This window comes from Pagrus pagrus (assembly GCF_965226575.1).
Source record: "Pagrus pagrus genome assembly, chromosome: 24".
NCBI classification, from domain to species: Eukaryota; Metazoa; Chordata; class Actinopteri; order Spariformes; family Sparidae; genus Pagrus; species Pagrus pagrus.
The window spans coordinates 9,579,842-9,592,011 of NC_140206.1; the positions used below are offsets into that span (position 1 = coordinate 9,579,842).

The following is a 12,170-nucleotide window of genomic DNA, read 5'->3' on the forward strand; positions in this document are numbered from 1 at the left end:
AAATTGAAACATCCCTAAAAAAAATCTGCAAAAAAAATATGTCAAATTAATCTTTTACTGTTTACTGTGTTTTTTTTGTCTCTTTTAGGCAAATAAATGACACTCGTGATTCGAGTATAGGAAGTGGAGAGAGAGTCTGTAACATTACTGTTCAAAAGTTTACAAAAAGAACAATTACACTTAATAAATTGTGAAAAGGATATCACAATATGACAAGTCATGACATGACAAGATGTAAAGAAGCTCGTTGCTTTGTGGGTTGAGGAGGTGTTACCTGAGTAAAAGTTACATAATGAGTAACGTAACTTATTACTTCTGATACCAAGTAATAAGTAAAGTAATATTATTACTTTTGAAAAAGTAAATCAGTAAAGAGTAACTTATCACACTTCCTGAGTAACTTGCCCAACACTGCAAAGTTATCGTTGATACCGGGACATCTCCACACGTCTACTCTGAAGCATTATCTGCTTTTCATTAAAAAAAAAAATGTAAAAAAAATAAAACATTTTACAAATGTTGATCGGTCAAGCATTCCGACTCATCCATGTTAGCCTGGGAAACTGTTGAAAATACAATAGAAAAATATTTAATATTAAATTTAACATTTTCTATGAGGATTTTCTGATGTATAAAAATATGTAGCACACTTACCCTTTAAAGACAAAGATACAGTGACCACTGACAAAACAACTAACAACCTCTGGACAACATGGACTGACTATGAGGGACCACATTTCCAAACACTGACACCTGAACAGACACTGGAGGGCGAAGGGGGAAGGGCTTCGAGGACATGTAAGGGAAAGTCGAAACAAGGAAAAAAAACACATTTCTCATCTTTGTCATTTACACATAAAATACAATGTGCTAATGACACGAGCAAAAAAGAAATGAAGCCTGAGCTGATTCTTTTCCTGGCTCTGATAGGCTTTTTTTGTTTGCTCAGAACAACAACTGATCAGTAGATTTGGAAAGGAAAGACTGAACAACATTTGGCAAGCGCAGGTGCCACCGCGGAGCGTGCAGCCAAGCCTCCCACAGTGGGAGGGAAACCTGGCAGCGCCCGGCGAGGCTGTGCCCACTCTCACAGGCGTGATTCACTCTGTCTCTGGTACCAGATGAATATCGTGGGGTTGTGTTTGAATACACAGATTTCATGCAAAGAGGGACCTCGAGGCCGGGCCACGTGCAAGGTAATGGACAATTAATGTGGCCTGCGAGAAACTCGGCGTCGTCTGCGGGAACTGGCATGCACAAGTAGATACTGTAAATCCATGTATGATGTGGCATCACAGCAAGTGTTTACAGTATGTGTTCATGTGTGTACAGATAAGACACTGGGGACATGTCCTCCGTTTACATGCATGTTGGGACAGTAATTAAACATATTAACTCTTTCACACTATCTGCACATGAAGCTAACAGCTAACACTACTGGTATCAGGAACAGCTAGATGAAGCTCTACCACTGGGGAACATTCATATCAACATTAGTTGGGTTAACACATGTACCTCCTGCTCTTACCAGAGTGGTGGGGTCATTCCATTTGACATGAGGCAGACATGGAAAAGACAAACTTATATAAGTACCATGAACAGTATCATGATGAGGAAAGCCACAGCTACTGTCTGCATTAAAGCAACTGTGGCTTTCGTTTCACTTGAGGCTATGACTGAACATTGCACAGTATAATCGGGGATGAAAACATTATACTATGCCAGTGACATAGCGAGATTGCTTCACAATGTGGTAAGAGCATTTTTTTTCGGGGGGGGGGGGGACAGGCAAACTAGGTAGAAATGGTTTTAAGTCGCACAAAATGATATTGGAAAGAGAGAAGAAGCAACAGAAGACACAACAACAGACTTAATATTCTGAGACAAATCAAAGACACACCGATACGCACACACTTTCTCTCGTACCATATTCATGTCGATGCCATTGGTGTACGTCCAGGCGTGTTGGAAGTACTCCTCCAGCCTCTGCCTCAGCGGGTTCGGGATCTGGTGGAAGCGGATGAACTCTTTGACCCGCAGCATCTGGAGGTGATACCTGGCCGTACCTGAATACAACCTCTGGATGATGGCGGACACGTTCCCAAAGATGCTGGCGTACATTAGAGCTGGGAGAGAAGCCAGACAGGTGACCGATGAGGCATGGCGGCTGAGGCTGCTCGTGCACTGTACCTACCAAATAAACCACTGCTGCTGCCTGTGTGTCAGGGTTTTCTCAGGGAAAGACCTACCCGGGGCTTTCATGCAATGGGAACCCATTAAATCACAATTGTGTTAAAAAAGGAGGCAATAAAAGAGCATTCAGAATTCAATATTTACTTATTGAGTGAGTGTGAATGGTTTGTATCAGTGCATTCGTCTTATAAAATGTCTGGTTTAAAATATGCAATAGCTGCAACCTTACAGATGGTTTCAGTAATAGCAGGATTAAAGAACTGTATGTACTGTGACTCAGCTGTCACTCACATCCAATGAGCATGACACAGATGGAGAAAATCTTCTCAGAGTTGGTGTTGGGGGAGACGTTCCCAAAGCCCACACTGGTCAGACTGCTGAAGGTGAAGTAGAGCGCCGTGACGTACTTATCTTTGATGGAGGGGCCTGAGCTGGGGTCGCTGTAGTTGTACTTTTTTCCTACAATGAATAAAAATAACACAACGGTAGAAAAACTTGTGTTTGGCACAACTAAAACCTCCCCTGTACGACCATTTTAAAGTCTCGAGTTTGGCATTACAGCCTTCGCCATCCTGGTTTTCAGAGCCAGAGGTGATCATATTTCAATGAGCTGGTAGTGACTTATCAATCAAAAGGCAGCCACCTTCTAAAGCATACCTTACTTTACAGTCTATTTTACTCTAAATGGAACAATAATTTACAAAATGAACATCATGCTTGATTGAAGAAGACTTGACAATAGCGATTCAGACCATAAACTCATTATGAAATTGTTTGCTGATGCAATAAATCAAGTGAGAAGTAGGGTAATTTTCTCATAAGCTTACATACAATCAGACTCCATATACATGTGTCCTTAAAGCGTAAAACTAGAACAGAAAACAAGAAAGATCACCTATCGACACGCCCAGGTTGTCCAGCCAGCCAATCTTATGCTCCAGGTAAGGCTTCTCCACGTTGCCAATGGCGTACCAGATGCAGGCCAACCAGTGGGCGATGAGGGCAAAGATGCACATTAGCAGCATGAGGACGGCAGCACCGTACTCTGAATACCGGTCCAGCTTACGGGCGACTCGTACCAGCCGTAGGAGACGGGCCGTCTTTAGCAGGCCAATCAGAGTGGTGGTCTGAGGCGAAAAACAAACAGAAGTACACAGGATTTAGATGTGCGGATCTTAATATGAGCAATCACCTGCTGTTGTCCCTGCTTACACCAGACTATTTGTGTTGTGAACTAAATGTACTTAAAGTATCAAAAACTCATTCTGTAGTAAGGTCTCCCCTGTGACTCATGTTGTTATATCATACATTATTAAATTGTAAACACTGATGCATCAGTGTGTAAGCAGGATTTTAATGTTGTCGCTGCTCAAGGTGGATAGGTGCATACTAACCACTTTGTATGCAGTTACAGTAGGTAGTTTAATCCAAGGATCAGGCCCCTTCAAAGTGTCGGAAGATGATTAAAGGGAAGGAACAGAGGGAAAAACTAAACACTGGATCATTTGTCAATTATTAAATATACCACCAGAAATATAACGGGGAAACGTTTCATTAATAGACATCACAGAGCCCAAAGGAAAGTAAAAGGCAACACCAGAGGCCAGTGCCAGACAGAGGTGCATTGTCAAAGTGAGGATTATATGGAGCAAATCTAAATGCAGATGCTGTCGTTAGTCTATAGCCATTACATTGTGCAATCAGCATTGGTGTCTATTGCCAGTTTAAGCACAGTTCTTGAGTAAATGTACTTAGTTACTCTCAACCAGCCTTGTAAATTATTAACAAATGATGCTGGAACTCTTCTCTTCTATATTAAAAACCAAATATTTGAACTAAATTAGCAGTTATTGCCATTTAATATATAACTTGACACTTCTAACAAACCTTTTCCCTGCAATCAAAGTGAACAAGTTGTTTGTCCTCTCTCAGAGTCAAGGGTTGGGGTCAGGGTCAGCTCGGGATTAGAGATTCAAAAACATACGTAGCTTAGGAATACTTAATCTTATTCGCACACTGCACATACAGTACCAGACACACAGGCGAGACAGTGGATCATTCCTGATGCTGTAAACAGATCTCTCAAGGTCTCAGCATCCCTCAGTGTCAACACAACCTCACCGACTTAGACAGGGCCGCCCGTGGCTCCGCACATCATGAAAGTCTGTTTTGAACTGGCTTTTAGTGGAACAGGCTGGCATGGACATAAACGTATGAGAGAGAGCGAGCGAGTTCGGTGACTCATTCATTTGGCCAAGGATGAAACTGCATATGACGATGGGAAAAATGAGCTCGAAAAAAAAGCATAAACATCAGCAGCTCGGAGCCTTTGTCGAAGCCAGTCAATGGGGAGACACCAGCATCTAAGCAACTCGCGTGCATACGTTACAATGTACACACAATACTGCCTTCTGTTCGGTTTAATTCAAAGCACTTTAATCCTCCAGACTCAATTTTCGAGCTGGACTGATTTAACGCACAGACTATGGGAGGGGGGAGTTGGGTAGAAGGGGTCTAGCAAACAGCCGTGACAGGTTCCGATCTATTAGCATCGCGCGATCTGTAAACACAATAAGTGAGACTTCCAGAACGCTAATGGGTCCTACCACTCCCTTTCGCGCCTGACAATTATCCTAATATCCTCAGGGAAATCATTACCCATGGTCCTCCTGCTGTAATTGTGCTTCCTCGTGTCTCTGCTTGCTTATTCGGCTCCTTGTACAGGTGAGAGTAAACATGACATGAGTTATTCAAAGTGCTAAAAGCAGGAAAGGTGGTGGTGGTGGTTGATTTTTATTTTTTTTTGAAGGAAGATGATTCATGAGGGAGAGTGCATCTCCGTCATGGTGAGGAAGAGTGCTGTAGCTGCTTCTGATGGGTCCATTAAAGAGCCTCCGTCCTCCCAATCTCACCCCTAAATCACTGCCATCATTCACCGCTGTGCGTCGGGCCAGCGCGCCCTTTCGCTGACAACTGAGCGAACAGTGAATGAATCATATACAGAAACAGATGAGCCCTAAATTATCCAGTGAACGCCGCCTGTGAGCGTGCACTGCCTTAGGTGTAGTGCAGCTGAGTGACCTGCACAGATGACACAGCACGCGCCGTATGATGTGGCCACACAGTGTAATGTTGATTAAAATCTGGGCTTACAGTAAGTCCGAGGCGTTTGGGGCTGAGGAGCGAAGCTAAAGCTCCCATTAGCAACCAGCTGTATAAAACATATCCGCCGAATATCCCTCTGGCCATCTGCCACTGTGGTTTTCTAGGCTCGCCTGGCCACTTTAAAACACCAAGAGTCAATCAAGGCTGCGATGTAACCCTCTGACTTTGTACACAACATGCTCATATGAAATTACTCACAAGCTAAAAGCATTAGCGTCGTTGGATGATCTTGGGTGTAGATAACGTCTTTTTAAATCAATTTGGGATCTCAGGGCTTCCGGAGACTTAGATTAAGCGTTATGGAGCCATTTTGTTTGTATTTTGGTAGTGTTTTTTTACGTTTTTAAGCAAGTGCCCATTGACTTCAAGTGTTTTTAGAGAATTATGCAACGCTGTGTTGCTGTGAAGCTCCAGAAATGTTTTGTGGACTATGAAACTTCACCTGACTTCCATCCAAGCAGGGCCTCTTCCAGGGAGTCCGCCATGTTGCACTGCCAAGTAGCCAAGAATAGAGAAAAACAATCACTGGCCCTACAGAAGGCCATTGTCGGGAAGTGGATGAGACTGCAACCTTACTGCTAGATGCCACTAAATCCTACACAGTGGTCCTTTAAGTTGTTAGCAAACAGTTGCCTATTTACACATCCAGCAGTTGTACGGAGCAACATTAGCATTCATTTGGAGTCGTGTTTGTGCCCCACCTGTGAATGCAAGTCTAATATTTGCTCTACTTTTAGCCCTGTTCGGCTCCCCACAAACTCCTGAGGGAAATATGTGGCTCTTTCGCCACTCATGTTCACCGGCTAGTCTGTAATTGTCTCGTTCTGCTGCTGAGCTTTTTCACTGAAAACAGCAGCCTGCTGTGGCAGCGAACATCAACAAACAAGAGCAGAGAGACTAAACCAAGGCAGTAAAGTTGTAAAACAAAAAGACTGAACGGAAAGATGCTGAAAAGGCTCCATAGAGCCGAGGCGATGTGCAGAGTTTGCGGGTTCATCACAGCGCGCGACACCTTTCACCTCAATGTAGTCATGTGATTCATCGTTAATATGAACATATTGATTTAACAATATCCGCTTCATACACTCCAGCTGCACAGGTCACAGAGCAAGTCAACAATATTGTTTTGCTTATTCATCTAATCTACAAAGAAAACGTGCTGTGTACAGCTGCACGATTGTCTGAGCAGAAAGAATGTAATTTTCTGTGTCTCTTCTGACTGAGAACACAGTTTCAGCAGGGCACAAGTGAGACTGTGGGGGCTGCTTGTTACAGTGAACCTGCCTCCTCTTTCTGCTTTGTTTAGCACAGACGTTGCTGCAGGTTTTTGCTGCATAATAGGAGATGGAGAACATTTCTGTACGGCAATGTACGTTTTACAATCTGACAAAAACAAATACAGACACAATCTTGTTTAAGTTGCATGGAAATGTATATAGATAAAGAGCTTTTGGTTCACTTTAAGCTCAAATTTAACATTCGGGAGCATAAAAACCTCTCGCCCGAAGATGAGACCCAATCGCTGGTAATCATTGAAATGATTCACTTTGTGGAACTGCTTCATTGAAAACAAATAAAAGCCTGACGCTGCGGACTGTTTATGGTAATTCACACTGAGCTAAGAGAGTCTGAGACTACTGAAGCAAAAAATCTACTCATATTAAAGTAAAATCACCCATGCCCTAAGACGTTTTGGGTAAGTTTTGAGTTCAGAGCTATTTTCTGCACTTGTTTATGTACACAGGCGAACTCTACCCTGCCCAGGAATAAAGCAAAAATAATATTTGAATTCTGGCTCAGAGCACACTCGCCTCTATAATTTGCAATTACCTCAAATTTGAACACTATATACACGTGAGTGCGGACATAATAGGCAAATCTCATCTTATCACAACAGGACGTCGATATGAAAATGATGGAGGAGCTCAAATGAGTTCTGTAGGGAAATTCAGCTTCTCGTGCTCAGCTGAAATCCTGCACCTCTCACGGGAGATTTCAACCTGCCATGTTTCCAGTGAAATCAGAAAAAAAAAAAAAAAAAAGAAAAACTTAACATATTGTCGGTGATGGTTTCCAGGCAACTAAGGTGCACGAGATTATGTCTAAAAATAGCCCTCGTCTCTGCATGAAGAGCTAAAATAACCTTAAAGACAGGAGCTAAAACTGGACATGGATGTGTTATTTTCAGTTTCTGCTGCTGATTGGAGGAGCTAAAAATACAACGTGCTGTCATTCTACTCATCCTGTCACTGTGTGCTTTGGACACGAGCTGTAACGGGAACACACATTCTGTCGCTGCACCAGTCATCTAGCTGTATGACGAGGACATACATCGCACTCAGCTGTCTGCTCTTTTTTCCCCACCTGCCACTCACTGCCAGCCTCTAGCCACAGACTCCCTCACAGCAACACACACCTAATGGTAAATAATGACTCTGCAAACCAGCCGACCACAGCGGGGGGGCCTCATTGTCAACACACACATCAATCTGGAGCGTTTTGTGCGTGTTTGGAGTTGTTGCATAACAAATCCTGGCATCTGGCACATTTTAGCGGATTGAGCGCTTCTCCCCTGCACGCTTTTCAAAACTAAAGCGAGAGGTGTCGTACATGAGCTAAATAGTTCCTCACAGGCGGAGTGGTTAGGGAGGCGGAGACCTTTTTAACTCATTTTGATCGCCCTGGGCCTTTCCAGCCTGGCTCTGATGAAGACAGAGCAGAGGGAAGCAGATGTGACAGCCAAGCGTCAGATTGGTTTAGCGGTCTAAACATTTGAGGAAAGCTGTTCGGAAACATGACTGCCGGAGCTGCAGCCTTACGTCACGACACAGGAGTGACCGAGGAGGGGCTCAATCTGTAAAGAAAGTTGAAGTCTTAGAAGAAGTATTGAAATGCATGTAGCCAAAGTAGTTATTACAACATGATTTATATCTACCAATTATCGTATTGATGCCAGCCAGACAGAATAACGATTGAGTGATTACTGAGGCCGATCCTCTTCTCTGCTGACTCTCTTTACAGCATCTGAAGGCACCAGGTATCTGTTCCATCTGCAGTCTCCAACTGGAGTGATACTGCACAATGTCAAGTAGGTCTGGGTGATAAAACGAGAGCCACTTCACCGATGGCAAGAAGAAAATTGTGTGATAGAAAGTTCGATTTCAAAATAAAATGGTTAAATCCAGCATTATTTCCCCTGGTCTTACAAAATATGCATCAGTATCGACTGATGTGAAAAATGTTCGGATACGTTTTTCAGCTCAGCCCTAATGTGGAGCCACATTTACGCAGTCTGCAGCTCAACAAGCTCCAGACTGTTGCAAAACAACCACAGAGACTCCTGTGCTTGTGTCCACATCAAACATGCTGTTATAATGAATGACTCTACCGTTTCTACTCCTAATCAACAGGCGTGTTGGATGCTGACAAGTTGAAAACAGTTCACACAGTTCCATTAAAGAATGAAGACCAATTAAAACTCATCTCTCTGCTAATAACTCCCTCGGGATGTCCGTTCCTGCCAGTCCTCCCTCTACATCTCCATCCAAAACATCTCATTCATTTGTGGATCATTCCCAGGATCACGTTTATGCAGTGATACGAAGATTAAGCAGGACACTATTTTATTCACAGATTGTTATTTCTGCACGTTTAAAATTTATTTAGTCTATAAAAATGTCAATAATTGGGAAAAATGCACATTATTATCTCTGCCCTTTTTTATGATCTATTTATTATTCAATCATCTATTTATAGTGATATTTATGGTTTTAAGTATCATGAGTATCATGACTACAACTTTCGTTTTGTTGCACAATCTGTATGTATAATGGTAATTAGATTGATCTTGAATCACGTGTGCATAAAAAGCTAATATGATTCAGCTGTATACTGTGTACGTTTTTTCAGTAAAGCGCTGCATATAAACGTTAAATTTATTTATCCTTTTCTATTTCTGCCCCCCAGAAGAGCTTCTCTTGTAAGAAAATCCAAATGATGGACAGGCTGATTGATTTGTCGACTGATTGGAACAGCCTCCCTCAGAATCACTGCATCACTACCCCCCCTCTGATCACCGCCCTCTCACCTCATCTGATCCTGAGCCGAAGATGAGCAGGTCAAATGGGATGGCGGCCACCATGTCTATGAGGAACCAGCCTTTAAAGTAGTGGATGGCGATCTTGCCCGGGTGGCTGACCACCTCCTCGTTGGCGTTGACGTACGTGGTCCTGAAGTTGATGAGGATGTCCACGATGAACATAATGTCCACGATGAGATCCACCACGTTGAGGGGAGAGCAGGAGTAGCCGCACTCCCGCCTCCTCTGCTCCTCGATGTCGTTGAGGAGGAAGGCAGCAGAGTAGGGGGTGAAAATGGCCGTGTAGATGACCAGCAGCAGGATCAGCCAGTCCCACACTGCTTTGAAGGGACTGTAGTGGAGGATGGTCCACTTGTCCATGCGTGGTGTTTGGAGCTTGTACTCAGGCAGCACGTCTGCACCCAGAGAAAGAACCTGAGGAAGAAGACAGAGGATTTATTTTACAGATACAGACACATAGTCGCTGGTGTCTGCTCAGGCCTGTGAGAGCTGACCAATCAGAGAAGGCTGGGCTTAGACAGGAGCTAAAATGGAGCGTTCAGACAGAGGGTGAATTAAGGTGCCGCAGCAAGAAAAATAATGTGAAAATAATATGAAAAATTTCCCATTTAAATGAGTTTAGGCTGAAGAACAGCAGAGGAATCTTAAATATGCCTTGTGGTTCAAGGAAATAGGCTAAATTCAGTAAAATGTAAATACAGTTAAATCTAAGTCAACATGCATTAGCGTCTCCGTGCCTTTACATTGTTGTGCGTGCTGGTATGTAGAACTGCACTTTGACATATGACTGAAGATTAGGTCAAGTAAAGGTCATGTTTGTTGATATGTGAGTAATCTGGCTGTAGGAGCTGAACTTCAGCTCTAAGACTGTACACGCTGTACATACTGTACAAACCTAATGTAGCTCAACATTATCTCCTGACTAAAATCTTGTACGAGCAGAGTACTTGAGGCATGAAATCCCCACTCTCGTAATAAATCATTCATGTGTTAAGTGAAGGATGACTTTAAAAAACGCTTCTAGTCTAATAATTTGAAATTTAAACTATGCATTAAAAATATTTCACATAATCCATACAGGAGCAGGCTGGTTTAGAGCCATGGTGTAATAAGTTTGAGAAAGTCCAAAGACTGCTACTGTGTGCATAACTTTGCATGAGAACAGAAAATCAAAGGGTTTCAGAGGAAAATACAAACAAAGACAAAAAAAATGTGCATGAATTATCTACAATCACCTTCAAAAAACAAGCACGCATAAAATCCGAACAATGTTTTGCATTGAGGACGGAGCTACGATCCATTCCAGCGAGCCAGAATGTCACTATCATTATCGGTGTTATTGCAGTTACCATATATACCCGAATAGCTTTTAACATCAATATTACAGCAGCGTCATGGACCATTTCGGATAAGAGCCTCGATGACTTGCAGGTAATTATAGGTGCGGGCAGAGGATACATCCATTCATCTAAGTGTCTGACACTTCAATAGCCAGGAATTTTCAGGCCATGGCTTTCACCACTGATTATTGTAGCTCTAAGGAGGAATGCAAAGAGAGAGAGGCAGGTAGAGTACATGAGCTGCAAGGGCGGAGAGACAATTACTGTGTATGAGTGAGCGAGAGAATAAAACAGAGCAGAAGAGCCTCAAATGGCTCTATTTTGGCATCCATCACCGCCTGCGTGTCGCCTTATCTCTGCCCTGGTCACCTTCATAACCTCTCTGATAGAGAGGAGACGACTGGGGGGCAGCAGGATGATGTATTGCACGAGAAAAAGCTGAAGTGTTAATAATTGAATCGGTTATTAGAAACTCCTGCCCTCGGTGTGATGGCGAGGGTCAAGCGCTTTTACCCTCTGATATGGGATAACCTTTGAGATCGATCAGAAACCAGCGGACAGACAAAGGGAATGTGTGGTGAATTATTCAACGGGCTGCCACTTGTTTCATTACAATCACGACAGAAAGCGTCATCGCTGTTGACTTTCCAATAACTGTGCTTCGATTTATGCGTTCTTCAATTGATTTTCGTTAGAAAGCTAAGCCTTTTTTCGACCAATCTCTTAATCTGTGCACGGCCAGCGTGCAGTTAATGATGACACAAACAACACGGTAACTCTGCACTGCACCCACAGCGCTCTACATGCATGGATACATTACCCCTCGGCCTGCTAGGAAGCCTGGGAGGAGTCGGTCGGTTGGCAGCATGACAGCTCTGGATTAACGTGTTGCAGCCAATCTGTTCCTAAATAAAAGATCCCGTCTTAATTATTTAACCTACCTACTGTAGCTATGTGCACTTGGCGCAAATTAACTCTCTCTTGTGGGATAATGGAAGGCTCGTTCTGTGTTTGGCTTGGCCTCAAACGATATGCAAATGAGCATCAGCTTGCTTCCCTTCTCCGGTTCTGTTTGCGCTGCACTGTCAGGGCTGGGGTATTATTTATAAGAGCGGAGTGTTGTTTCATGTTCTCGTGGCTTCCGTCGTTAAAAATGATGCGTGTGCCACTGCTTCGACTCCGTGTTCAGCTTCAGATAATACTAAGAAGTTTAAAATGAGGCATTTAATGGAAAGTTGCGGGCATCTAAGTCGGAGCTGCATGCACCGAGACGTTCAAAATGTAAGAAGCAGCATGAGAGCTGCTTTCCTTTCTTTCTGTCTGGCTCCCTGGGTGAACCCTCCATCTGCCTGTGGTGGCTCTGAAGGCAGCCA

At 43.3% G+C, this 12,170-nt stretch overlaps 1 protein-coding gene across 4 annotated transcripts in view; it reads right to left on the reverse strand.

Moving 5' to 3' along the window:
* Positions 1 to 12,170, reverse strand: part of LOC311253417 (voltage-gated inwardly rectifying potassium channel KCNH7-like) — a 69,203-nt gene that overhangs the window by 15,764 nt on the left and 41,269 nt on the right. For all 4 annotated transcript variants that reach the window (XM_084347364.1, XM_084347363.1, XM_084347362.1 and 1 more), the window contains 4 exons: positions 9,446 to 9,871; positions 3,089 to 3,320; positions 2,485 to 2,652; positions 1,927 to 2,126 (listed from right to left, as the gene is read on the reverse strand). In XM_084347364.1, coding sequence (XP_084203490.1) covers positions 1,927 to 2,126; positions 2,485 to 2,652; positions 3,089 to 3,320; positions 9,446 to 9,871 — 1,026 coding nt within the window. The remainder of the gene's footprint in view (positions 1 to 1,926; positions 2,127 to 2,484; positions 2,653 to 3,088; positions 3,321 to 9,445; positions 9,872 to 12,170) is intronic.